Genomic DNA, 26,224 nt, shown 5'->3' with positions numbered 1-26,224 from the left:
AAAAATACAAAGAATATGGAATTAAAATAGTCCAAAGAACTAGAGTTCTCCATTGGTACTCCAGTTTGAAAAACTGAGTATTCAGAACAAATAGGCACTCATGGTTTGGAGGGAAAAAAGAGATTTAAAATTATTTTTCAAAATGTTTGCTCTTTTCACAATGATATAAACATGAAAAAGAAGTCCTCAGAATGCATGATTTGACTAGTATAACTGTTGAAAAGCCAGTATTTTAAGTATTTTAAATGAAAACCAAGGTATCTAAAACATAAGAATATATCAGTGCCTAATTTCTACTCAATAACTTGTTATATAGGATTTAAAAAGGATGTAAGTAAATGATATTTATGAAAACAAATAGGCCCATAGGAAATTAATTCATTTAGTAAATATTTATTGAGGACTTACTATTTTCCAGGCACTATTAAGAGAATGAAAATTAAAACAACCTATTAAAATGAAAAACCAATGAGAATAATAAAGTAATGTCAGTGATGCTAGGGAAAAATAGCTATACATTGCATGTTGTATTGTAAATTGGTTCAATTTTTCTGGAAAATAATCTGCTCATATATTACAAGACCTATAGCAATGTTTCTACCTTTTGACCTAGTTATTTCACTTTTGGGAATAAACTTCCAGGAAATAAAAGAAAAGCAAAGTAATTTTACAAATATAAACATAGCAGTGCTATTCTTAATAATAAAAATTGACAAAAAAGGGCACAAGGCTGAATATGCATATTCATGACAAAAGTGAGTGTGTATTAGTACACTTGCAAAGATAGATAATTACATTCACTTATTTTTCAAGTAACTGTTCATTAGGCACTTATGTGGGTCAGTCACCGCCCTAAAGGTTGGGGATTAAGTGCAGAACAAACCAAATGTGTTATCTGCTAGGGACCCTGGGAGCTTGTATCTTTGTGCAAAATAGAAAAATGTAGCTTCTCTGGCACAGGCAGTCTTGTGGGCACTGAGCTGGACCAGAAAAATGCCCCCTTTTGCAAAGTAAAGGGCCCCTGTGTTTGAGGGAGAGCACAACAGCAGGGATCATGGTTCAGGAGCAGAGTATGGCCCCTTACTGGGCATCTTGATGCAGAGCACAGCTGGCACAGTAGGAGTCCTGGTGCTCACAATTTTAGTAAGGAAGAGATACATCAAAGAAATAAATATATTGATCAATGTATAAGTACAAAGATAAGTGCTCCCAAAGAAAGGAATATAGTACTACGAGAACATGTAGTAAGGAGAACTGGAAGGTTTCCTGTAGTGGAGCATAAAGTAAGTCCTGAAAGAAGCTGAGATTAGGTAAAGGGGGTTGGAAAGTACTCAGACAGATGTAACAGCATGTGCAAAAATTACCCATGGCTGGATGGCATGTGACACATTCCAGGAACCAAAGTGTGGATTAGATCACAGGGAGTGGTATACAACCTCTGAAGTAGAGAGATAGGTAGGGGCTAGATTCTGCAGGACCTTGCAGGTCACAATAAAAACGTTGTTATTTCTAAGAACAGTGTAAATACATTGAATGATAATAAGAGAACAGTGACATAATCCTATCTGTTTCCAAATGCCCTCTACTGCCAAGTGGAGACTGAATTGCTGAGGATGTGATATTGGAGTGAGAGAGTTGGAATAGTCTACTGCAGAGAGATGGAAGTGGTTTGGACCAAAGTGGGGGCAAAAGAGATGGTAAGATGCAAATGATTGGAGACATACTGAGGAGGTGAGATTGAGAGATCTTTGCTCCCCTGTCAAATTTTAGTTGACTGCATATGCTTGGGTTTATCTCTTGCTCTCTATTCTGTTCTATTGATCTATGTGTCTGTTTTTACGTCAGTACCATGCTCTTTTGATGACTATAGCTTTATAGTATAGATTAAAATTAGGAAGTGTGAGAAAAATCCTTGTTTCTTAGGATATTTGGTTATTCAGAGTCTTTTGTGGGTCTATATGAATCTTAGGAATGTTTTCTTTTTTACTTCTGTAAAAAATGCCATTGGACTCTTGATACAGATTGCACTGAATCTATAGATGGCTTTTGGTAATATTGATATTTTAACAATACTAATTCTTCCAATCCATGAACATGATTACCTTTCCATTTATTTGTGTCTTCTTCAATTTTTTTCCTCAATGTCTGGTAGTTTTAAGAATAGAGATCTTTCACTTTCTTGGTTAATTATTCTTAACTGTTTTTTTATGCTACTATAAATGGAATGAATTTCATTATTTCTTTTTCAGAAAATTAGTTGTTAAAGTATAGAAGCACTACTGGTTTTTGTATGCTAATTTTCTGTCTTGCAACTTCACTGAACACATTGACTAGATTAACAGGTTTTTTGGTTGAGATTTTAGGGTTTTCTATATATATAAAACCCTGTCAACTGCAAGTAGAGATAATTTTACTTCTTCCTTTCCAATTCTGATACCTTTTATTTCATTTTCTTGCCTTGCTCTAGCTAGGACTTCCATTACTATGTTGAATAAGAATGGTGAGATGGACACTCTTGTCTCATTCCTGATATTAGAGAAAAAGCTTTCAACTTTTCACAATTGAGTACGTTAGCTGTGGGCTTGTCATATATGACCTTTATTATGTTGAGATTTGTTCTTTCTATTTGTAATTTCTTAGGAGTTTTTATCACGAATAGATGGTGGATTTTAAAATTCTGGCCTTGTAAAATGAGTTTGGAAGTGTTCCCTTCTCTTTAATTTTTTTGGAAGAGTTTGATAAGGATTGGTGTTAATTCTTTAAACATTTGGTAAAACTCACCAATGAAGCCATCTGGTCCTGGAATTTTCTTCTTTGGGAGATTTCTGATTGCTGACTCAATTTCCATACTAGTAATTGGTCTATCCAGATTTTTTATTTCTTCCTGATCCAGTCTTGGTAAGTTGTATGTTTCTAAGAATTTTTTCATTTCTTCCACGTTGTTCAATTAGTTGGTGCATAGTTGTACACAATAACCTCTTATGATCCTTTGAATTTCTGTGGTATCAGTTGTAATGCGTCCTTTTTCATTTTTTTATTTTGGTATCATTAATATACAATCACATAAGCAACATTGTGGTTACTAGATTATCCCTATTATCAAGTCCCCACCACATACCCCATTACAGTCACTGTCCATCAGTGTAGTAAGATACTATAGAGTTACTACTTGTCTTCTCTGTGCTATACTGCCTTCCCATGTCCCACCCCCCACATTATGTGTGCTAATTGTAATGCCCTTTATTCCGCTTCTCCCTCCCTTTCCACCCACCCTCCCCAGTCCCTTTCCCTTTGGTAACTGTTAGTCCATTCTTGGGTTCTGTGAGTCTGCTGCTGTTTTGTTCCTTCAGTTTTTGCTTTGTTCTTATACTCCACAGATGAATGAAATCATTTGACACTTGTCTTTCTCTGCCTGGCTTCTTTCACTGAACATAATACCCTCTAGCTCCATCCATGTTGTTGTAAACGGTAGGATATGTTTTCTTCTTATGGCTGAATAATATTCCAGTGTGTATATGTACCACATCTTCTTTATCCATTCATCTACTGATGGACACTTAGGTTGCTTCCATTTCTTGGCTATTGTAAATAGTGCTGTGATAAACATAGGGGTGCATATGTCATTTTCAAACTGGGATCCTGCATTCTTAGGGTAAATTCCTAGGAGTGGAATTCCTGGGTCAAATGGTATTTCTATTTTTATTTTTTGAGGAACCTCCATACTGCTTTCCACAATGGTTGAACTAGTTTATATTCCCACCAGCAGTGTAGAAGGGTTCCCCTTTCTCTGCATCCTTGCCAGCATTTGTTGTTCCTATTGTTTGCCTCCTTTTTCGTTTATAATTTCATTAATTAGGATCCTTTCTCTTTTTTCCTTAGTTAGTTTAGCTAAAGGATTGTCAGCTTGGTTTATCTTTTCAAACAATTAACTGTCAGTTTGGCTAATGTTTTCTTTTGTTTTTCTGTTATCTGTTTCATTTATTCTTTTTCCTCGCCTTTCTAACTTTGGGCTGTTTATTCTTCATTTTCTAGTTTCCTAAGGTGTAGAGTTAGGTTATTCATTTGGGATCTTTTTGCTTCTTAATGTAAATGTTGATTGCTGTGAACTTCCCTCTTACAGCTGCTTTTGCTGCCTTCCACAAGTTCTGATGTGTTGTTTCTAGTTTCATTTGTCTGAAGAAAATTTTTTGTTTCCCCATAATTTCTTTGATCCATTGGTTGTTCAGTAGAGTGCTGTTTAATTTCCATGTGTTTGTGAATTTTCCAGTTTTCCTTTTGATATTGATTTCTAGTTCCATGCTATGTTGTTAGAGAAGAAACTTAGTATGATTTCAGTCTTCTTGAATTTTCTAAGACAAGTTTTGTAGCCCAATATATAGTCTACTTTAAAAAATGTTCCATTTTTATTTGAGCAGAATGTGTATTCTCTTGTTAGTGAATAGAATGTGCAGTATATGTCTGTTAGGTTCATTTGGTCTTCAGTGTTGTTCAGAGCCATTGTTTCTTTATTGATTTTCTGTCTGGATGACCTATCCATTGTTGACAGTGGGATATTAAAATTTCCAACTATTACTGTATTACTGCTTATTTTCCTTTTAGCCTTGTTAGTTCTTGCTTTATATTTAGGTGCTCCAATATTGGGTACATAAATATTTAAAATTGTTGTATCTTCTTGATGTATAGACACTTTTGTCTTTATATAATGACCCTCTCTGTCTCTTTTTATTTATTTATTTATTTTGATATCATTAATCTACAATTACATAGGAACATTATGTTTGCTAGACTCCCCCCCTTCACCAAGTTCCCCCAACAAACCCCATTACAGTCACTGTCCATCAGCATAGTAAGATGCTGTAGAATCACTACTTGTCTTCTCTGTGTTGCACAGCCCTCCGGTACCCCTCCATTATACATGCAAATCGTATGCCCCCTTTCTTCACCCCCCTTTTCTCTGTCTCTTTTTACTATTTTTAGTTTAAAGTACTTTGTTTGATGTAAATATAGCTACCTTGCTTCTTTTTGGTTGCCATTTTCCTGAAATGTCTTTTTCCATCCTTTCACTCTCAGTCTATGTGTCTTTAAGACTAAAGTGAGTTTCTCATAGGCAACATATTTTATTTTTTTTTAAGTCCATTTTGCCATGGTGTTTTATTTTTATTTTCTTATTAAAATATCATTGATATACAATCTTATGAAGGTTTCACATGAGCAACATTGTGGTTACTACATTTATGCATGTTATCAAGTACCCCCACATATCCCATTGCAGTCACTGTCCATCAGTGTAGTAAGATGCTATAGAGTCATTACTTGTCTTCTCTGTGCTATACTATCTTTCCCATGACCCTCCTATATTATGTGTGCTAATCATATTGCCCCTTAATCCCCTCTCTCTCCCTCCCCACCCACCCATCCCACTTCTTTCTTTTTGGTAACCACTAGTCCCTTCTTGGAGTCTATGAGTCTGCTCCTGTTTTGTTCTTTTAGTTTTGCTTTGTTGTTATACTCCACAAATGAGGGAAATCATTTGGTACTTGCCATTCTGTGTCTTTTAATGGGAGAATTTAATCTGTTTATGGTTAAAGTAACTATTGACAGGTAAGAAGTTACTATTGCCATTTTGTTTTCTGGTTGTTTTGTAGATCCGTTATTCCTTGTTTCTAATCTTGCTGTCTCTTTTTGTGTTTCAATGTCTTTTGGTATCAGTAAAATTTGACTTTTTTATTGTGTTCTTTTGTGTAGATTTTACAATAGGATTGCTGTAGGATTTTCCTTTGGTTACCATGAGGATTACATAAAATATCTGAAGCATAAAACATCCTATTTTTAACTGGCCAGAACCTAACTTTAATAGAATTTCTAAACTTTGCACTTTACTTCTCCTCCTCACATTACATTGCTGTTAGAATTTACTTGTTTTCTATTGTGTAACTAATAGATTATTGTAATTATGTTTAATTTTACTACATTATTCTTTAACTTTTAAACTAAAGCTGCAATTAAATTATGCAGCACAATTACCGTAATTCAGAAGCTAACTATGAGTATATATTTATGAAGACCAGTGAGATTTATACTACCTTTTTATCTTTTTAATGTTAATTAGTGTTATTTTACTTCCAAAAGAACTTCCTTCAGCATTTCTTACAAGGCAGTTCTGGTGGTAATGAACTCCCTCAGCTTTTTTGGGGGGGAAAGTCTTTATCTCTTCTTTGTTTCTGATGGACAGCTTTGCTAGGTATAGAGTTCTTGGATGAATTATTTTCTTTCAATATTTTGAATATGTTACCTAATTTTCTCCTGACCTGAAAAGTTTCTGTTGAGAAATCCAATAGTCTTATGGGGATTCCCTTGTATGTAACTTCTCTCTTTCCTCTTGCTGCTCTTAAAATTCTTTCTGTCCTTGACTTTTGACAATTTAATTATAATGTGTCTTGGTGTAGCCCTATTCAGGTTCAACTTATTTGGAGTGCTTTGGGCTTCTAGGATCTAGATGTCCATTTCTCTCCCTAGGTTCAGGAAGTTTTCAGCCATTATTGTTTTAAAAATACTTTCTGTCCCTTTCTCTTTCTCTTTTCCTTCTAAAATTCCCATAATGTGAATTTTATTTCTTTTCATTCTGTCCCATAATTCCTGTAGGATTTTCTCATTCTTTTCTCTTTCTGCTCCTCTGTCTGGGTAATTTCCAATGTCCTATCTTCCATATCATTGCATCTTTCTCCTGTGTAGTTGAATCTACTTTTTAAACTATTGAATTCTTCATTTTAATTATTTTATTTTCAACTCATATTTATGTTCTTTTTTTTTTTTTTGATGGTTGCTATTTCTTTGTTGAACTTTTCATTTTGTTCATGTATTGTTTTCCTTGTTTCATTTGGTTATTTGTCTGTGTTTTCTTGTAGTTCACTAAATTCTTTAAGAGGATTATTCTGAATTTTCTGACAGGGCATTGATCTCCATTTCTTTAGGGTCAGTTTTTGGAGCTTTATTAGTTTTCTTTGGTTGTATCATATTTACCTGATTTTTCATGATTCATGAGTTATTACATTGGTACCTGTGCATTTGAGTAATCAGGCTCCCCTTCCAGACTTCACAGGTTTGTTTGGGCAGAGACACTTCTTCACCAGTCAGCTCAGTTTGGGTTTCTGAGCATGTAGGCTACTCATGTCTTTGTGCAGGTGAGGCCTGCTATTATGGTCTATTTTTGAGTGAGGCAATTGTTCAGGTTCTGAGAATAGAGGTGCAGGCGGGGTGTTCCACTGACTGAGAGCAGCTGAATAGGATAGGGCTGCTGGAATGATTCCCTATCCATGTCAGGCTTGTAGGATGGTCTCTGCTGTTGCCTAAATTCTCTGGTCAGGCTTATTGGTTGATCTAGACTGAGTACTATTCAGCAGTATACAGAGCTACAAATTAGATTCCTTGTCTTGGCAGGGCAGCAGGATGGGACAGAGGCTGTGCAGCTCCTTGTTTGGGGATCTGAATCAGGCTAGAGTATGTACTGAATTCCATGGTTAGATGAAGCTACCAGTTTTGCTCTGTAGACAGGGGAAGCCATGGGCTGTGCTATGTGTTCAAGTGCCATGGTATATAGGGTTCATGAGTGGACTGTGTAGCTTTTCATGTGCTCTGCTTAGGTTCACTGGTTGTACAGGCTAAAGACTGTTTTCAGTGATGAGTGAGGCTAAAAATTACGTTCCTGCCTGGATACAATGGGAAAAGCAGCTCTGAAGCTGGTAAAGTTCTTTGTTGTTTTAACTCAAGCTGACTCACAGCTCAAATTCCCTAACTAAACAGGGCCGGCCACTGGCTTTGCTCTGCAAACTATTTCTCTGCCACCCTCCCTTCTCTTGGCTAGAGAGCTGCTGGGCTGCATGGCTTCCAGGAGTTGTCTCCAGCCCTTTTAGTTGTATTGGCTGGAAGACACTCTCCACAGTAGATGAGGCCAAGTCTTAGCTTCCTTGCCTGGACAGGAGGGGGGAGTGGGACACTCTAGGCTACTCTCAATATCTCAAACAGGTTTTCTGGTTGGGAGGGGCTGGGAGCTACCCTCAGACTTGGCTATGAATTAATCCCCCTGCCTGTGTATAGCATGGGAATGCTCCACAACCAGTAGTGGCTTTACTCTTGGGGCAGGCAATCAGTTTTCCCCACCTGCCTCTTAGCTTCAGTACCATCGGGCTGTACAGCTTCCAGGAATTATTGCCAGCCCTTCTTGTTAGAGGGGGTTGGAAGACACTCTCCACAGCAGGTAGAGCTGTGACTCGTACCTTGCCTAGTTATGGGCTCTAGGGCTGGCAAAACTACTCTCTTGAGGAATCCAAATTAGACAGATCCTCCAGGAGTTTCCTGGTCAGTGTGCACTCCTGACTTGGTTCTACAGATGAACCGACTGCTGGTTGGGATTGCTACATGTGCACTGCAGGTATAGAGTCGGTCTGCCAAGATCCATTGGCTGCTGTATGCAAGCCTCTCCTCTCTTTGCCATATGTCAGATTCCCAGTAGTTGAGCCCTACAGATTCCCCCACAGTCCCTGTGGTGTGAGTCAGATAGGTGCTATTGAAATCATAATAGCAATACCTAGGGTAAAAATTCAGATGTGTTTTAAGAAAAGTAAGATTTTAACAGATGCAGAAGGAGGATAGGAAGTGGTTAAGTATTTCTGGTGAATAAGATTTGGCACTAAATGTACTCTTGCAAAGTACTCATGGTGCTGGGGATGGGGGGTGTTGCTGACTGTCCCCCTTTGGTTCTGTTTTCTCACTTGAGGAAACAGAGGCTCAGGAAAGGCTGTGGTGTTGCACTGGACTGGGTGAGGGATAATGTGGTCAGTGGGCAGCTTCTTTCTTACCCTTCTAATGCAGTCTGTTACAGTCTCTGTGGTGCAGGGGGTTGCTTCAGCCTTACCCCCATGTTCCAGGATTCTCTCAGTCATGTCATTCTTAAAAAATTGTTAGTTCTTCTTTGTGAGAGGGAGTCAAATCAGGAACAACCTATGTCACTAGCTTGGTGACATGCCTATTATATAGTTTTTATGTAGCTGCTGGTACCATAGGGATGGAAAGTGCTAGTTCTTACATTATAATGGCTTGGTTGGGGAGACCCATCTGAGTAAATTATTCATCAGCGGTAACTACTGTAATAAAGTCATGAATGAAATATGGAAGCAGAGAACAGGGAGCATTAGTTGTTTTAGGGGTGGTTAGTGATGGCTTCAGAGAAGTAACATTTAAATTGAATCTTGAAGGGGAGTAGATATTTTCCAAAAAAAAAAAAAGACATTCCAAAGAGAGATGAAAGTGATAGGAAATTCTATTGAAATCTTAATAGCAATACCTAGGGTAAAAATTCAGATATGTTTTAAGAAAAGTAAGATTTTAACAGATGCAGAAGGAGTATAGGAAGTGGTTAAGTATTTCTGGTGAATAAGATTTGGCACTAAATGTATAATGTAAGGAGGACAGTAGATGAGGCCCAACACATGTGGGAGTTAGAACTACCACAAGGCCATCCCCTTGGCAGGCTCTGGGTCTATTAAAAATGGGTGTCTGCCCTTGTTAGACATTAATTGGAAATGTGGTCTGGGTTTTCTCTCTGTCAGGCTGTAAATCTTTATTTTAGTCAGGACTTTGCTCTTTTGGATTAATACATAATGTCCTTGAAAGCCCTTGATTCTTTTCTTTCATATTTTTTCCTAAGAAAAAAGAGCCTTTTTCAAAAGTTACATGATGGTGCATTTTAACAAAGGTTACAGCATTTTTGAGTAGTAAACATGATTACTAGATCTTCCCAGTATCGAGATGCTTGGCAGACATGCATGCCCCCATCATTGAAATAAATAACTAGAGCTCCAGGGGCATATGACAGCTGTGGGCCTGTGAAGCCTCTGGGCCTCTGGGGAGAAGCAGATGCATCCTATTCCTCCTCAACCACAGCCAAGAAGAGAATCAAGGCAACAAGTTCCCTTTTGCATGAATCAACCAGACTACTAAGCAAGTTTAAAGCTTCTCTGGTCTACTGGTTTAAATTTGGCCTTAGAAGTCAAACGGGTAGTAGGAGATTTCTTTGAGAAGTTGCTGTCAAGAATGTAAGATTTCTTTGAATTACAACTCAGCTGTGCCTGGATACTACCCCTAGAGTATTTTATCCTGCCATGATAGTATCAGCAATTAACATACTTGTATTTATAAAGCTTTATTCTTCAGGGAGTGCTTAACCTTGGCAACAGGTCAGCTAATTAATTTCTGCAATGTTTCAGAATAGACTGTTGCAGGTTTTATGACCTTAAATATTGCTGTGATTATTAAGTCACTAAAAATTAAATCACTTTTGCAAGGACTCCCAGTGAGAAAGTGATAGAAAATAGGCAAAAACTTAGATCTCAGGCATCTTGAGAAGTGTTTCCACAACTGTCCTAGAGCAGGATCCTGACAGGTTGTCTATGCGTTTTAAGCAAGGAGGAAAAATTTAAAAAGGGAAACCACGTTATCAACAGAGAAATAACACGCATCATCATTCTAGGAAATCCTAATTATTCTAATATGAATTCATCTGAAATTGTCCATATTTCTAGAACTCTGAAGATAACTTCTTGGCTGCTATGAAATCAGAGATTGGATGAATACCTTTCTTCTGTGATGTGGTAGAAAGATCACTGGACCCCGATTCAAGAAACTTGGGTTTGAATATCATCCCTTCCACTTATTAGCTATGTTAACCAGGTAAGATAACTGGCACTTTGGAAGTGTGACTTTATCAATTGTGAAATGGATATATTAATAACTGACTGATGGTGCACTCTTCTCTTCACTTTGAGTGCCGGTAGGCTAGTTCAAGATTCTAGTGTTTCACTTGGACCACTGCAAATGACTTCTAAATGACCGCCTCTAATTTATTCTTGCTCTCTTCTCCACATAGCTATTGGAGTGGTCTTTTAAAATCATAATTCAAATTGTATCATTCTTTCTCTAAAATTTATTTTAGAATAAAATATAAATTCCTTACCTGTATAATCTGGTCCTTGCTCACCTCTTTGGCCTCATCTTCCCACAGTTCCTCTTATTCACTCAATTCCAGCCATACTGACCTTTATGTCTTTCAACCAGACAAGCTTGCTTTACCTTTAGGGCTCTGCACTTACTGTTCCATTATCTGGGAGGTTCTTCCTCCATTTCTGGAAGGCTGCTCCATTACGCTTTCAAATCTCAGTTCAAGTGTTATCTGTCCATAGAGGTTGTCCTTGACCACTGTATCTAAGGTAGTATCCCTGGTCACTTTCTAACAATGTTTGCCTCCATAGCAGTTATTACAAGTGGATTTATCTTGTCTGGTTAATTGTTTATTTATTGTCCATTTTCTCTGTAAGCTGTAAGCTCTGTGAGGGACAACATCTTGTTTATTGTTTTCACAGTATATTCCCAGAGTTTAGAGCAATACCTGACAATGTAGCATGTACCAGGCACTCAATAAGTGTTTCTTGAATGAATAAATGGATATGTTTAAATACAATAATACATATGGGAATGTTTAGCCCACAAAATGCCTAAATTTCGTCTATATTCTTACTCTTGGTGACTTGTAAGAAATTTCTAGCCAATAGGAAATAATAGTAACAATAGTTAACATTAAGCTCTTAATGGATGCTGGACATTGTTCTAACTGCTTTTAATGAATTAACTCATCAACACTCTACAATAAGTACTATTATTATTCTAATTATTAGGATGGGGAAAGTGAGGAATAGAGGGGGTCTAGTAAGAAGGAACAAAGCTAGTAAATGGTGGGACTGGGATTTAGACTCAGGCACTTTTATCCCACAGCAATGATCATTATCAATTGCCTACTGAAAACCACTGTTAGCCAGGCTTTCAAGTTTTCCAACAATCTTGCAACAGCTAACTCCTCAACCTTGTCTTTAACCATTCATTCATTCACTATTTATTCACATATTCAATGTATATTGAGCATATATTATTCCAGACATTGACCTAGGTCCTGGCACTAAAAAGCTGAATGAACTAGGTAGGTCTTTGAGGGAAGAGAATGAATAAATAGAAATGTGAAAATCCTTATTTTACTAATGCTGTCAGCATAATCAAACCTTTGATAAATTTGAGCAGAAACTTTTGGTTATTATATGAACTAAGACTTTTCTTTTAAGACAAATGATTGGCTTCAGTATTCATGAGGTGTCTTTCAGTACCTGATTTCTCCAAACACTGCGCCAGCTTTCAGAGTAACCAGAACTTGAGCACCATCAGAGCCTCCAAGAACTTGGACTTCTCCTTGCTTGATGATATACATTTCCTTGCCAACTTCTCCCTATATGCCAGATATAAAGGAGAAATGATAGTCACTTCATTCTTGACAACTATGCCCCAAATTAAGAAATACAAAATCTTATAGAGGAATAAGTGTAAATGAAGGAGACAAGGAACATCAATATAAAACTAATCTTAAGACCTGAGGTAGCTACAGACATTGGAAAGGAATTCCACGAAAGAAAATTATGAGGAAAGTGATACTTCCAAACATATGAGCACTTTATGCTACCACTGGATAGGTGAAGGTATTTCAGTCAGCACATTGTTCCAGAAATGGGCATGGGTAGAGGAAATGATTGTAAGCATCATCACCTAGCCATTGGTGGTCACTGCTATGCTTTGAAGAAGGTGCTTGGTCTATCCAAAGAGCATGACAGCCATTCAAAGGTCAACTCTTCTCTTCTGCCTATAGTCTTGAGGTTTGATTTTAGTGATTGGAGCATAGGATACCTTTAGGCTATTATCATTCTTCCATATTGAGAGGAAAGTGTTAACGCAGCAGGTTGTTTTAGTCCGTTCTTTTTTCTCTCTGGGGACTCCTGGAGCCAGTGCAATGACCCTTGTTCCAGCCCTGAGAACTAAACTCCTGGAATGTTCATGTAGTCACTGATGAATGGTGTTGTTCTGTAGGCCTGAGACAGTGTAGGAGGATGTACCAGGTTGTCCGCATTATTTAATGTAAACACAAAGATTTATGATGTATACTTGGTATCTAGCTTGGAATCTGAATCATGGATGGTCATGTAACCACATAACCAGCTTCATTTAAGAACTTTGGACCACAAGACATAGATGGTATTCCCTAGGTGGAGATTATTTTGTTCTTGTCTGTATAGTCCACAGTTGGAGAGAAAAATGCCATCCATGTGATCCTCTCAAAAGTAGGACCTAGGAAGCCTGTGCCTGATTTCTCAAGTCTTTGCCTATATCTATCTTTTTCTTGCTGTTCCTGCACTGTATGCTCTGCTATTATAAATCTTAAGCTATAAATTAACTCTCTGTTGAATCATGCAACTCACCAAACTAATGGGTGGTCATGGGACCCTTGGAATATGTCCTCTTACTCTATGATCCGAAAACAATAAATATATCTTACAAGAGGACTCAATGGCCTTTGGGTCAAGAAAAGCTGTTAAAATCTAAATAGGCCAGTCCTTGTAATTGTTGCTGCTAGGCAAACAATTTGGATAAGAGTACCCTCATGTCTTAATGAGTTGGGTATTGATCACACTGAGCTATAAAAGAATAGCATGTATACAATGAATTCACTCACTAGGTTCAGGAGGAGACTGGCTTATTTGAATTCATCAAATGTTCTTGTTAATCATATTTTCAAAGGATTAGAATACACTAAAATTAATTCAGGATTAATAATGGTGATAGTTTATGCTCTGGCTGAGACAATATGTTAGTTCCAGTGCTGAGTATAGAGATTATGATATAGGAGCTCATTTATGAATGAGGGAAACACAATTTAATCATTCTCTAGGAAGTTTTGAAGTCCTTTAATACCAAGGGTGATATTTTGAAAGTTAATTATTGTTGTATTATAAATGTTAGGTTGGTTTTAAACTTTTCAGACTCTACCTCTTAGTTAACATATGGAACATTGAGATTCTCATTTTATCTCCCCATTACTTTTATAAAGAAGGTAGAGGAAGTATTATTATTTCCATTTTACAGAAAGAAAAATAAAGGCACAGGTTGGTTTGGCTGCCTAGCCAAAGCTCTATGCAGTAATTAGAAGCAAAAGGAAGCCTAGAATGCACATCTCCTAACTGAGCAATGCAAGTATATTTAAATTTTGCATTGTACAAAATATTAAGCAAATACTTTTTCTCAAATACAGATTAAAGCAGAAATTCCAAAACAGATGGACCTTACTGTAGTTATTTTCATAATATCAATGCTAATAATATCTTGCATTTGCATACTACTTTTAAAAATTAAAATAATGTGATTTGACATTGCTCCTTATTGTAATACCTGCATTTGTTGTATCAGAACGTGCTATTTACAATTGCATATTATATGAACTCATAATTCTTCAAAAATCCCAGTAAGATTGGATGGGAAAGATATCATGATTCTTATCTAAAAATTGGTAGTAGAGGCTTGAAAAGGAAATTTACAAGGCTAGAAGATGACAGCACTAGAACTACCAGCACTTAACGTCATCTGATTCTATAGGGTATGCACAGAAAGGCCAGGATCAAGATTGATCTCTTAAAAAACAATAAAAGTGCTATGAATTATTTTAAAAATAAGGGAAGACATCTGAATATTAGTTTTCCAAGAGATACTCAGGAAGTAATGATTAGGACAGGGTCATATTCCTTATTCTTTGCATGAAGTAATTCTCAGGGAGCTGGAATGATTTTTCAAAGGCAGTTATTACAACTGACTGGAGGTGGAAGTACATAATGGGTACTTAAATATAGTTCAGCACTTTTAATTACTTTTTATGATCATTTAAATAATTTTCCAAGGATATCAGGCATAATCAATGAACCAAAACTTCCACTATTTCTTGCATATTTCTAGGCTAATTTAAGCTTTTCCTGCAAGTTTAATTAACATTCAAATGAAGTACACATTCCTTAGAGAACAAAGTCTGACAGCATGTGGAAAATAAGATCAAAACCAAGCCTTGTGTTTGGTTTATGTACTCATTTGGAGAAAGTGTAGAAATGCAAGATCTTCTGGTAGAGTGGGGTAACCCTTAGTGAGAAAGCACTTCAGATTTTCAAGGTTCTTATAGAAAGCTATTTCCAAGGCTAGTAGGGGCCTTTTGACATTCAAATTAATTATTGTAACTTAATCCTGGGAAAATTTCCAAATACTCTTTGAAGCCCAAGGTCGCCACTCAGTAAATTTAGGAGCCCTCTGGAGGATTAACTCAGGTCAGCAAACTCAGTCCTGAACCCTGCCATTTCCTTGATTACTTAGGCAATCTTCAACAGAACATGGGCTTTTTACTTCCCTTTTCCTACAGTGATTTGTGGAAATGATAAGCAAAATGAAAGGTGAATTCAGCTATCCAAAGTCTGGTCAAGTAAAACTTTCATCTCTGTAAGTATATACTGTGAACTAAATCTCTTAAAAAAAAAAACTAAAGAAATGTGGCTTGCAGTCTCATATCTTCTCATTTTTACTCTTCCTCCCATTTATCCCTTTCTTTTCCTCATTGGTGTTCACTGACCTGTTTGTATTATTTAGTGATGGATATGATGTGAGAAAGAAATTAGAAATGAGAGGACTGTATTTACTCTACATTTCACACTTTGTTAAGCAAACTTGCACTGCCTAGGGGCACGGGAGCTAAAGTTTCTATGAGTTGTCTCAATTTTCAGTGCCTGTTGCTATTTGAACAAATTGAAAGGCTATTTTGGTGCAATAAGGCCATGTCATTCCAAATACACCGTTGCCCTGAAGGGGTCCTTGAACCGAGCGTGGTTTGTATTTTTTAATAAAAGTGATTTCGTATCACCAATACTTTCAGCTTGGACTAACTTGGCGTTACATATTCTTGCTTTCCGTTATATCACATTTTCTCTTGCATTTTTCCTTTTCCCTCCGACAGTTGTTTTCAGTTGCTCTGTTACTTCTTCCTTGATGTCCTCCATCAATACTGGTATTCTTCCAAGTAACAGCCTTGCGTTCTTCTTTCACCTTTTCTTGAGCTTTGAACGAAGTCTGTTTGCATTATGTGCCTGTTCCCAAAGCTTTACACACAGTTTTATCCTCTCTCATGGACTAGATTGATTTCCACCTGTGCACTAGTTATGGCAAATTCTATTTTCCCTTTATGGAAGTTAGCACATTTTGGAGTTATGTATTTATTTCATTTCACTTTTTTATTGTTTGTCTCTTCTATCAGGCCAGTGAGTCTCAATTTGGCTGCATTTTAGAATAATTTGGGAGCTTTCAAAAAATATTGGTATGTGGGCTCAATTCAGACCAACTGAATTGCTGCAGGCTTCTAATACCAGGCAACTCGGATGTATGGCGTAAACTGAATACCCCAGCACTACACTGTAAGCCACTGGAGGACAATAATCACCATTTTCTTGTGCTCACTGTTGATTGATTTTACCCAGTATCCAGCACAGTGCCTAGCCCATAGTATTCAAAGATATTTACTGAGTTTCATTGAATAAACACTAAACATTTCTAACTTCTGTCTTATTGTAGTTCTCTGTACTCCTCCTGTAGACACAGTCCCTTCCTTTCTGCCTTAACTCATGCTAATTCTTTCCTCTGTCTGGAATGCCTGTTTATTTTTTCCTCTCGGTACACACCAACTCATTTTTCAAGATTTAGCTTACACAGCATCTTCTCCAGGTAATCTGGCTGGTACCCCAGAGGGACCAGTGTCCATACTCTGTGTCCTATAACAGCTTGTGCTTACTTCTACCATAGTCATCATTTTTGAAAGCTGTTCTTCTCATCCTCACTCACTAGTGAACTCCCCAGGGCTTTGGATATCTCATTTCTTTTAACAGCTCATCTTTTTCTACCTTTTATTTTGATTATATCTTCACTATTGCTTTAGTTTCTTAAGATATAAAACCCAAGGTCATCATTCTTTCCTTCTTAAGTTACTAATCAGAGATGTGCAAAAATGTTCTTTTTAAAGTTATTTATAATAGCAAACATTTGGAAATTGATTATGATATAGTCATAGACTGGAATATTATGCAACTTTAAAAGTGAGGTTGTAGAAGATTACTTAATAACATAAAATGTTTGTATGATATATTTTTTATTAAGGTATTATTGATATACACTCTTATGAATGTTTCATATGAAAAACAATGTGTTACTACATTCACCCATTTTATCAAGTCCCCACCCATATCCCACTGAAGTCACTGTCCATCAGTGTAGTAAGATGCCACAGATCCATTATGTGCCTTCTCTGTGCTACACTGTCTTCCCTGTGACCCCCCACACCATGTGTACTAAACATAATACCCCTCAATCCCCTTCTCCCTCCCTCCCCACCTGCCATCCCACACCCCTTCCCTTTGGTAACCACTAGGCCCTTCTTGGAGTCTGTGAGTCTGCTGCTATTTTGTTCCTTCAGTTTTGCTTTGTTATACTCCACAAATGAGGGAAATCATTTGGCACTTGTCTTTCTCTCTCTGGCTTACTTCACTGAGCATAATATCCTCCATCTCCATCCATGTTGTTGTAAATGGTAGGGTCTGTTTCTTTCTTATGGCTGAAGAGTATTCCATTGTGTATATGTACCACATCTTCTTTATCCATTCATCTACTGATGGACACTTAGGTTGCTTCCATCTCTTGGCTATTGTAAATCGTGCTGCAGTAAACATAGGGGTGCATATGTTTTTTTGAATCTGAGATCTTGCTTTCTATGGGTAAATTCCTAGGAGTAGAATTCCCAGGTGAATGGTATTTCTATTTTTAGTTTGTTGAGGAACCTCCATACTGCTTTCCACAATGGTTGAACTAGCTTACATTCCCACCAGCAGTGTAGGAGGGTTCCCATTTCTCCACATCCTCACCAGCATTTGTTGTTCTTAATCTTTTCGATGCTGGCCATCCTAACTGGTGTGAGGTGATATCCCATTGTGGTTTTAATTAGCATTTTCTGATGATTAGTGTTGTGGAGCATCTTCTCATGTATCTGTTGGCCATCTGAATTTCTTCTTTGGAGAATTGTCTGTTCATATCCTCTGCCCATTTTTTAATCGGGTTATTTGCTTTTTGGGTGTTGAGGTGTGTGAGTTCCTTATATAGTTTGGATGTTAGCCCCTTGTCGGATATGTCATTTACAAATATATTCTCCCATACTGTAGGATGCCGTTTTTCTGTTGATCATGTCCTTTGCTGTACAGAAGCTTTTTAGTTTGATGTAGTCCCATGTGTTTTTTTTTTTGCTTTTGTTTCCCTCGCTCAAGGAGATGTGTTCAGGAAGAAGTTGCTCATGTTTATATTCAGGAAATTTTTGCCTCTGTTGTCTTCTAAGAGTTTTATGGTTTCATGACTTACATTCAGGTCTTTGATCCATTTTTAGTTTACTTTTGTGTATGGGGTTAAACAATAATCCAGTTTCATTCTCTTGCATGTGGCTGTCCAGTTTTGCCAACACCAGCTGTTGAAGAGGCTCTCATTTCCCCATTATATGTCCATTGCTCCTTTATCATATGTTAATTGACTGTACATGTTTGGGTTAATATCTGGAGTCTCTATTCTGTTCCACTGGTCTGTGGCTCTGTTCTTGTGCCAGTACCAAATTGTCTTGATTACTGTGGCTTTGTAGTAGAGCTTGAATTTGGGAAGTGAGATCCCCCCTACTTTATTCTTCCTTCTCAGGATTGCTTTGGCTATTCGGGGTCTTTTGTGGTTTCATGAATCTTAAAACTATTTGTTCCAGTTCATTGAAGAATGTTGTTGGTATTTTGATAGGCATTGCACTGAATCCGTAGATTGCTTTAGGCAGGATGGCCATTTTGACAATATTAATTCTTCCTAGCCAAGAGCATGGAATAAGTTTCCATTTGTTAGTGTCCTCTTTAATTTCTCTTAAGAGTGTCTTGCAGTTTTCAGGGTATAGGTCTTTCACTTCCTCGGTTAGGTTTATTCCTAAGTATTTTATTCTTTTTGATGTAATTGTGAATGGAATTGTTTTCTTGATTTCTCTTTCGGTTAGTTCATTGTTAGTGTATAGGAAGGCAACAGATTTCTGTGTGTTAATTTTGTATCCTGCAACTTTGCTGAATTCAGATATTAGACCTAGTAGTTTTGGAATGGAGTCTTTAGGGTTTTTTATGTACAATGTCATGTCATCTGCAAATAGTGACAGTTTGACTTCTTCCTTATCAATCTGGATGACCTTTATTTCTTTGTGTTGTCTCATTGCTGTGGCAAAGACCTCCAGAACTATGTTGAGTGAAAGTGGAAAGAGTGGCTATCCTTGTCTTCTTCCTGATCTTAAAGGAAAGGCTTTCAGCTTCTCGCTGTTAAGTATGATGTTGGCTGTGGGTTTGTCATATATGGTCTTTATTATGTTGCGATACTTGCCCTCTATACCCATTTTGTTGAGAGTTTTTTATAATGAATGGATGTTGAATTTTGTCAAATGCTTTTTGGCATCTATGGAGATGATCATGTGGTTTTTGTCCTTCTTTTTGTTGATGTGGTGAATGATGTTGATGGATCTTCAAATGTTGTACCCTCCATGCATCCCTGGAGGAAATCCTACTTGATCATGGTGGATGATCTTTTGGATATATTTTTGAATTCAGTTTGCTAATAATTTGTTGAGTATTTTTGCATCTCTGTTCATCAAGTATATTGGTCTGTAATTTTCTTTTATTGTGGTGTTTTTGCCTGGTTTTGGTATTAGAATGATACTGGCCTCATAGAATGAGTTTGGAAGTATTACCTCCTCTTCTACTTTTTGGAAATCTTTAAGGCAGATGGTTATCAGGTCTTCACTAAATGTTTGATAAAATTCAGTGGTGAAGCCATCTGGTCCAGAGGTTTTGTTCTTAAGCAGGTGTTTGATTGCCAATTCAATTTCGTTGCTTGTAATTGTTTTGTTCAGATTTTCTGTTTCTTTCTGGGTCAGCCTTGGAAGGTTGCATTTTTCTAGAAAGTTGTCCATTTCTTTTAGGTTATCCAGTTTGTTAGCATGTAATTTTTCATAGTATTCTCGAATAATTCTTTGTATTTCTGTAGTGTCTGTAGTGACTTTTCCTTTCTCATTTCTGATTCTGTTTATGTGTGTAGACTTTCTTTTTTTCTTGATAAGTCTGGCTATAGGTTTATCTCTTTTGTTTATTTTCTTGAAGAACCAGCTCCTGCTTTCATTGATTCTTTCTATTGTTTTAGTCTTCTCAATTTTGTTTATTTCTGCTCTAATCTTTATTATGTCCTGCCTTCTACTGATTTTGGGCCTCATTTGTTCTTCTTTTTCTAGTTTTGTTAATTGTGAATTTACATTGTTCATATGTTCTTCTTTCCTGAGGTAGGCCTGTATTGCAGTATGCTTCCCTCTTAGCACAACCTTTGCTACATCCCACAGATTCTCTGGACTTGAATTATTGTTGTCATTTGTCTCCGTATATTGCTTGATCTCTGTTTTCATTTGGTCATTGATCCATTTGTTATTTAGGAGCATGTTGTGAAGCCTCCATGTGCTTGTGGAATTTTTCATTTCTTTGCATAATTCATTACTAGTTTCATACCTTTGTGGTCTGAGAAGATGGTTGGTACAATTTGAATCTTTTTGAATTTACCCAGTCTCTTTTTGTGGCCTAGTGTATGATCTATTCTTGAAAATGTTCCATGTGCACTTGAGAGGAATGTGTATTCTGCTGCTTTTGGGTTGTATGATATATTGGTACATCACCAAACAAGTTTCAAAACATAAATATAGTATGACACCAATTGTAGGAATCCAGCTCTGTCAATCAGTATAAAAAGTAGGTTGAATATTAATAGTGGTTTTTTCTGGGTGATGTATCTTTTGTCTTTGTGCTTTTTTGTGTTTTCCATAGTAAAAATAATGAATGTGTATTACTTTTGTAATTACAAAAACACAGTGAAAAAGAAAGTGGCATTAATTATTCACTGAGTGAAATAAGTGGAGATATCTGATAGTTAGCCAAAGACATAAAAGGGCAGAATCACCTTTCACTTCTGTAACTTTTTCCTTTTGTTTAAATATGTGGGATGTGACAATTAATGGTTTACATTTATACAAAGCAAGTTTTCAGACTCTCCTCACTTACATCCTTAATATAAATAATTAAATCCATATGGTCTTGTTCCATTTTCAACTCTGAGAGCAGATTGTTGATTTATAGGATTGCATATTATAATTATTTCTACACTATGGGAATTCACCCTGGACAATTTTGTTTAAACCTGACTTATGTCTGAACTTCTCAAATGTATTTATTTACTCGTCATGAATTTGACAAACAACATGCACTCACCTTTTTGCAGACAAAGTCACCAGGTAAATAGACAGTGGATTTCAATCTTAACAACATGTCATAAATCATCTGTGTGTCACAACCCTAAAGAAAAAAATATAAAGAAAAAAGCTAAAAAGCCAATATTCCAAAGGATTTTAAAATGTAATAGAAGTAAACAGTAATAAATACTAACACTATAATATTAGCTGCCAATACTGTGGACTTACCTTGACCCAATATTTAGAAAAAAAATACCTGTAAAATGATTTCAAGAGTTTGGGTCCTGGTCAGATAGATTTGGGTTCTAATCGTGTCTTCACTACCTATTGCTATGTAATGTCTCATGCCCTCGGTTTCCTAATCTGTCAAAGGGGGTTAAAATGGTACTTATCTCATAATGGTAAAATTTTATTCAGGTAAAACTCAACAAAATGCATAATTAGTGATAGCTACTAATTATTATGATAATATAATGTTGATTATAATAATTGGCTTTTATTAGTACATTGGTTGACATAATCAAAACCTTTGCTGAATATTTTTCTTTTTAAAATATCTTTCATACTATTGTTAGATATTATTTAACTTTGAAGGCTTGTATGTCTTTCTTCCCCAACTTAATTATTGTCTTCTTAAGGGCAGGGTAATTGTACATATAGACACAAAGATAGTATCTGTTGAGTGAATGACTATTCATATCCACTTTAATAGTGTCAAAAATAAATTTGATTTGTTAGAATATATGTCTGTTTTTAAATTTTCTTGAAATAATTATAATTTACCTATATTATAGCCTAAAGAAAAATCTATAGATGCTTCAAAAATCTCACTTTACTGTTTTCAAGTGGTTTTGCATTCACCAAATATTTTTATTTTTTCCTCCCAGGGCTGCTAAGATGTAGCAGCTTTCCTTTTGAGGTTGGTCCTGTCCATCCTTAGAGGAATTACTGTTTTGCAGAGAACTAATCATAGTCAGCAGCAAAGGAGGAGGAAAAGCAAAGGGCCTGTCCTCAATTTGTGGATTGGATAATCATTTCTTTAGCAATCATCAGTTTTCCATAATGATTTCAGTAGCGAACACTTGACCTAGATCCATATGAAAGTTAAACCTCAGGGTTGCTTGACTGATAAGGAAAGTTAATAATTTATGATTGAAGTATCTTCAAGTAGCCATTGGTGAGAAGCATTCAGATGAACTTCAAGTTAGAATTTTAAAAATTAATGTGAGAAAGTATAGCTTTTGGTTATCCTGGATAGAAGAAAAGGCCAAGGCAGATAAGAATACCTTTTTCATACAATCTAACAAATATTGATGAGAAGCTGCTATGAGCAGGCGTTTGTACCATGCCCTGAAGCAATCAAAGATGAAAGAGAATAAGGCTACTTGGGATGATGTTTTAAAACAGAAAAGTTGTAATTGATGGTTAATTATATCATAAAACATCCTAGGTAATTATCCATGTAACTTAACAGAAGTGGGGTTTACTTCTGCCTGGGAAGGGAAGAGGAGATATGGGGAAGCATCAAGGTACTCATGTGGGTAACACACTTTGAGTCATTTTAAGATGAATATGCTTTGTATTTGCAAAGATGCACAAAGGACCTTTTAGGTACAGAATAATTAACCTTTTCTTTTGTTGTTTTGTATTTATTTTGTGAAAAGCATATCATTTTTATTTATATTTGTTTTATTCCTACCATGTCTCATAGGTTGTCCTATCTGTTAAAACAAATGACAAACATTTCTTTCTAAAAATTGTGTGTGTGTGTTTTTTTAGTAAAATTCTCTAAACATATGGCTTGTGTGCCTGATTCATTTTAATGCTGTCATCAGTTCAGAGTAATTTCATTTTGGAAATTAGTGTTCTGATGTTCAGAACTGTCTTAGAAAAAACCCAAACTTTGGATTGATTTTAGGGTCTCCCCCACTAAAGAATGTGATGTTTTAGAGAAACGCCATTAGAAATAGAAGTTCTTAAGCATAAATATGTCTGTAATATTATGGCAATGAAGCTTACTCTCAATCATTCATATCCATGGAGAAAAATGACATTGTAAGTGATCAGAATAGAAGATCTAAAAAAACCACTTACATTTACCTTCTTATGCACAATTTGGTTTTTCTGACATTAATTTTTATAATCTTAATTATAGTTTGTAGGCCAAAATCAAATTTTCACTCCTTGAACAATTTCTATTAAAATGAACTTGGATGAAAATGCTCATCTGTCTTAAATTGTATTCATAGGAATTATTAATGATGTTAAGTGTTTGATGATACTTCTTATTGTACACATGCACAAAGGTATGTGTGGTAGTACAGGCACACCTTGTTTTATTGCCCTTTGCTTCAAAGATACTGTGCTTTTTACAAATGGAAGGTTTGTGGCAACCATGCACCAAGCGAGTCTCCTGGAGCCATTTTTTTAAACAGTATTTGTTCACTTTGTGTCTCTGTGTCATCTTTTGGTAATTCTTACAATATTTCAAACTGGATCATTCTTATTTTAATTGTTCTGGTGATCTGTGATTAGTGATTATGACTTGCTGAAAGCTCAGGTGATGGCTAGCATTTTTTAGCAATAATATTTTTAAGTTATGTACTTTTTTAAGAAAATGCTGTTATACACTTAATGAGCTACAACATAGTGTAAACACAACTTTTTTTATGCACTAGGAAACCAAAAAATTCATTTGACTGGCTTTATTGTGATATTTGTTTTATGGTCTGGAACCAAACCAGTAATCTCTCTGAAGTCTTGCCTGCATCATCTTCAATACTGAAAAAATTGGAAACAATGTAATGTCAATCTGTGGGCAGATAAAAATACTGAAGGTTTGTAGATTGGAATACCCTAGAGTGGTTAAGATAAATCAACCAATAAACAAACCAGATTGCCCTCTCTCAACCATTATTATTGAACTTGACAAATAATGGTCTGTTAAAAAGCAAGGTATGGAATGTATTTAATGACTCTAACTATGGAAAAACTAAATAAAATAATACTGCCTGTCACTGATGTTCATATCAAATAAAATTATAAAAATGAGGATTGGAAGGATGCCCTTAAAATTATCTTAGTGACCACCTCTGAGGAGGGAGGAAGGAGAGTGGAACTGGGGAGAACTGATAAGACTTCAACTTTAACTCTTATTAATTTTAATAAACATAAAGGAAAACACACAACCCAAGATCATTTGAAGGAACAAAATCCCCTTTGCAGATGAACACATTTCATCTTTTCTCTTCTACCCTTCAGGTTAGCTCACTGGCAAAAAGCACTAATAAAGGAAATGCACTCAATGGGAAGTGTTAGACCAAATTAGGAGAAAAGCCCTAAAATTAATAAGCAAACAATTACTGCTTCCTCAGTAAAAATGCACAAGTACTCAGAGGGATAGCTTTTAGCTTATAGCTTGGATTTCCTCAGAGATAAATATTTGAACTGTTATAAATATGAATTTTTATTTACATACTTGCCAACTCATAGGTGGTAGCAGCTGTATGTAATAAAAACTTACAATTTAAGTTTCATCAATTAAGTGATTCTGTTTCTGAATGATCGCTCTACGGACAGGTGCCACTGGCCTTGGGGACAGCTGAGTTTAAGACTAGATCCTTCTCATCTGTACTTGGCCTTAGTGAAATGAAGTTTGCAGTATGAAGTCATTATATTTTATGATGTATTTCAGAACAATTATGCCCCCCACTCAGAAAATGATTATTTCCTTGAGATGCAATTTGCTCCATTATCCTATGATTAAAAAGATTTACATTCTGGGGCTAACATTTTTTCTTTGCAATGCAGCTCCATTTCCTTTATAGAAGTCATTAGGAAAATTTCTGATTTACAGAAAGTCAGAGCACAGTCATTGTTTCACAAATGTCCTCATCTCTATAAAGTGAGAATACCTGTATAATTGTCACCATTAACATTATACTAATACATAGCATTTCTATTAAATTTTACTATTTTCTTATCTTCACCTGTCAAATTTTTACAACTTCCCTGTAATAGCTGGCATTAATTAATACATTATTATTCCTGGATCTTAGATGAGGCAATGGGGGCTCAGGAAGTCCATTGACTATTTCCCTAATGTTACATATGCAATAGGTGTCAGAGGAAGAGAATCACCAGTGTGTGTGTGTGTGTTTAAATTTACATTCTGAGCAACTTGAAGTCAAAATTTACATAATATTCACTTCTGTATTTCCAGTCCAGTCTCTTGTCACAGCTTGGGGCATGCAAGCCACTAAATAAATATAGGTTGATGTATAAGAATGAAGCTGTTAGAGTTTACTTCATTTAAAACAACGAGAAATTCAGTGCTGCATGGGAACTATATGTTACAGATTTGCATAAGGATTCTGGAGATTTTAATGGAGTTTGGAGGAATTCTATTTTTTTTTCAAAACATAACCTATAGATTGCATGGTGGTTCCTATACCCAGGAACCTCTTCTTTTACTATGGCAAACTGAATACAATTTTAAAGTTGGTAAAATTTATTTTTGGAATGCCTACCTTCTCAGTCCCATAGGGTTTCTCCATTTCTAGGCTTATTCTTCCTTATGTTCTTCGAAACAAAACCTAAGATATTATCAGTAATTTATAACACCCTGTGTGTTTAAGTCACCCTCAAGTATAAGCAACAGTCTTAAGGCTTTTCTCAACTGAGTCCTGTTTATTATGAAAGGAAATGCTTTGTCCCATCTTAAACTTCATTCACATTAAACAAGTGCTAGTGAAATGTCTAGGGCAGGGAATTCTAAGTCCCATTGCTCATGCTATTGAGTATGCCATTCATGCTACTGATTAGTTCCTGTTGGGAGCAGAAAAGTCAAATGTGATAAATAATTAGCAAGGTACTATGATGTCATAACTTACTTAGTTCTAAGATTACTCCTATGCTCAATCTTTGCAGATGCTGGTAAAA

General features: G+C 36.1%; 1 protein-coding gene across 1 annotated transcript in view; it reads right to left on the bottom strand.

The window, feature by feature from the left end:
- CNGB3 (cyclic nucleotide gated channel subunit beta 3) overlaps positions 1-26,224 on the bottom strand; it is a 175,905-nt gene that overhangs the window by 11,192 nt on the left and 138,489 nt on the right. The window contains exons 14-15 of the mRNA XM_036925101.2: positions 21,303-21,386; positions 12,207-12,325 (exon numbers count right to left, since the gene is read on the bottom strand). Coding sequence (XP_036780996.2) covers positions 12,207-12,325; positions 21,303-21,386 — 203 coding nt within the window. The remainder of the gene's footprint in view (positions 1-12,206; positions 12,326-21,302; positions 21,387-26,224) is intronic.

Source organism: Manis pentadactyla, chromosome 3 (genome assembly GCF_030020395.1).
Source record: "Manis pentadactyla isolate mManPen7 chromosome 3, mManPen7.hap1, whole genome shotgun sequence".
NCBI lineage: Eukaryota > Metazoa > Chordata > Mammalia > Pholidota > Manidae > Manis > Manis pentadactyla.
This window is presented reverse-complemented; position numbering and strand designations above follow the sequence as displayed.